This window comes from Coregonus lavaretus (assembly GCF_964263955.1).
Source record: "Coregonus lavaretus genome assembly, contig: HAP1_SCAFFOLD_102, whole genome shotgun sequence".
Taxonomy (NCBI): domain Eukaryota; kingdom Metazoa; phylum Chordata; class Actinopteri; order Salmoniformes; family Salmonidae; genus Coregonus; species Coregonus lavaretus.
The window spans coordinates 503141-505621 of NW_028159396.1; the positions used below are offsets into that span (position 1 = coordinate 503141).

Sequence of the window (2481 nt, forward strand, 5' to 3'; positions counted from 1 at the left end):
AAAAGTTTTGACAATGACACAAATATAATAATATAATTTTCACAAAGTTTTTATGATGGCAATTTGCACAGTGGGGGAAAAAAGTATTTAGTCAGCCACCAATTGTGCAAAAAAAAACAAACATCTGGGACAGACTGATATTCTGCAAAAGGTACAGGGATTGAACTGCTGAGGACTGGGGTAAAGTCATTTTCTCTGATGAATCCCCTTTCCGATTGTTTGGGGCATCCGGAAAAAAGCTTGTCCGGGGAAGACAAGGTGAACGCTACCATCAGTCCTGTGTCATGCCAACAGTAAAGCATCCTGAGACCATTCATGTGTGGGGTTGCTTCTCAGCCAAGGGAGTGGGCTCACTCACAATTTTGCCTAAGAGCACAGCCATGAATTAAGAATGGTACCAACACATCCTCAGAGAGCAACTTCTCCCAACCATCCAAGAACAGTTTGGTGACAAACAATGCATTTTCCAGCATGATGGAGCACCTTGCCATAAGGCAAAAGTGATAACTAAGTGGCTCGGGGAACAAAACATCGAAATGTTGGGTCCATAGGCCAGGAAACTCACCAGACCTTAATCCCATTGAGAACTTGTGGTCAATCCTCAAGAGGCGGGTGAACAAACAAAAACCCACCAATTCTGACAAATTCCAAGCATTGATTAGGCAAGAATAGGCTGCCATCAGTCAGGATGTGGCCCAGAAGTTAATTGACAGCATGCCATTGCAGAGGTCTTGAAATAGAAGGGTCAACACTGCAAATATTAACTCATTGCATAAACTTAATGTAATTGTCAATAAAAGCCTTTGACACTTATGGAATGCTTGTAATTATACTTCAGTATACCATAGTAACATCTGAGAAAAATATCTAAAAACTCTGAAGCAGCCAACTTTGTGGTTTGTTTGTTTGCTAGCAAGCTACCGAGGCTTCTGATGAGTCCGTGTTGTTGTTGAAAAAGGAAGGCCACATTAAGAACGCTTGAGGTGGCAAAACTCACCCTGTAGGGCTTCTCTCCGGTGTGTGTACACTAGTCTACCATTAAATGGATTGAGCTACCAAAAGTGGAAAGGTTACCCAACAGTGTGGTGTTTTCTCTTGTGTAAAGCCAGGCTTCCTGACTGAGTGAATCTCTTCCCACACTGATCACAACCAAAAGGCTTCTCTCCTGTGTGTGTTCTCTGGTGTACTAGAAGTCCACTTGAAGTGGTAAAGCTCATTCCACAGTCTGGGCAGTGGTAAGGCTTCTCTCCTGTGTGTATTCTCTTGTGTTCAGCCAGGCTTCCTGAGTGAGTGAATCTTTTCCCACACTGATCACAACCAAAAGGCTTCTCTCCTGTGTGTGTTCTCTGGTGTACTAGAAGTCCGCTTGAAGTGGTAAAGCTCATTCCACAGTCTGGGCAGTGGTAAGGCTTCTCTCCTGTGTGTATTCTCTTGTGTATTACAAGTCCCTGTGAAGTGGTTAAGCTCATTCCACAGTCTGAGCAGTGGTAAGGCTCCTCTCCTGTGTGTGTTCTCTTGTGTATTACAAGTCCCTGAGAAGTGGTTAAGCTCATTCCACAGTCTGAGCAGTGGTAAGGCTTCTCTCCTGTGTGTATTCTCTTGTGTAACTCTAGGCTTCTTGACTGAGTGAATCTCTTCCCACATTGGTCACAGCTATAAGGTTTCTCTCCTGTGTGTATTCTCTTGTGTAAAGCCAGGTGTCCTGACTGAGTAAATCTCTTCCCACACTGATCACAACCAAAAGGCTTCTCTCCTGTGTGTATTCTCTTGTGTCCAGCCAGGCTTCCTGACTGAGTGAATCTCTTCCCACACTGATCACAACCAAAAGGCTTCTCTCCTGTGTGTATTCTCTTGTGTACTAGAAGTTCGTTTGAAGTGGTGAAGCTCATTCCACAGTCTGAGCAGTGGTAAGGCTTCTCTCCTGTGTGTATTCTCTTGTGTAACTCTAGGCTTCTTGACTCAGTGAATCTCTTCCCACATTGGTCACAGCTATAAGGTTTCTCTCCTGTGTGTATTCTCTTGTGTAAAGCCAGGTGTCCTGACCGAGTAAATCTCTTCCCACACTGATCACAACCAAAAGGCTTCTCTCCTGTGTGTATTCTCTTGTGTCCAGCCAGGCTTCCTGACTGAGTGAATCTCTTCCCACACTGATCACAACCAAAAGGCTTCTCTCCTGTGTGTATTCTCTTGTGTACTAGAAGTTCGTTTGAAGTGGTGAAGCTCATTCCACAGTCTGAGCAGTGGTAAGGCTTCTCTCCTGTGTGTAGTCTCTTGTGTACCTCCAGGCTTCTTGACTCAGTGAATCTCTTCCCACACTGATCACAACCAAAAGGCTTCTCTCCTGTGTGTATTCTCTTGTGTCTAGCCAGGTGTCCTGACTGAGTGAATCTCTTCCCACACTGATCACAACCAAAAGGCTTCTCTCCTGTGTGTGTTCTCTGGTGTACTAGAAGTTCGTTTGAAGTGGTGAAGCTCATTCCA

At 44.6% G+C, this 2481-nt stretch overlaps 1 protein-coding gene across 1 annotated transcript; it reads right to left on the bottom strand.

Moving 5' to 3' along the window:
• Positions 1–730: 730 nt before the first annotated feature.
• Positions 731–2225, bottom strand: LOC311122908 (uncharacterized protein; the record flags this gene model as incomplete). The annotated part of the gene is made up of 1 exon (XM_084197211.1): positions 731–2225. The coding sequence occupies one exon, from the start codon at positions 2223–2225 to the stop codon at positions 1071–1073; it is 1155 nt and encodes a 384-aa protein (XP_084053337.1). The 3' UTR covers positions 731–1070.
• Between the last annotated feature and the right edge of the window lie 256 nt (positions 2226–2481).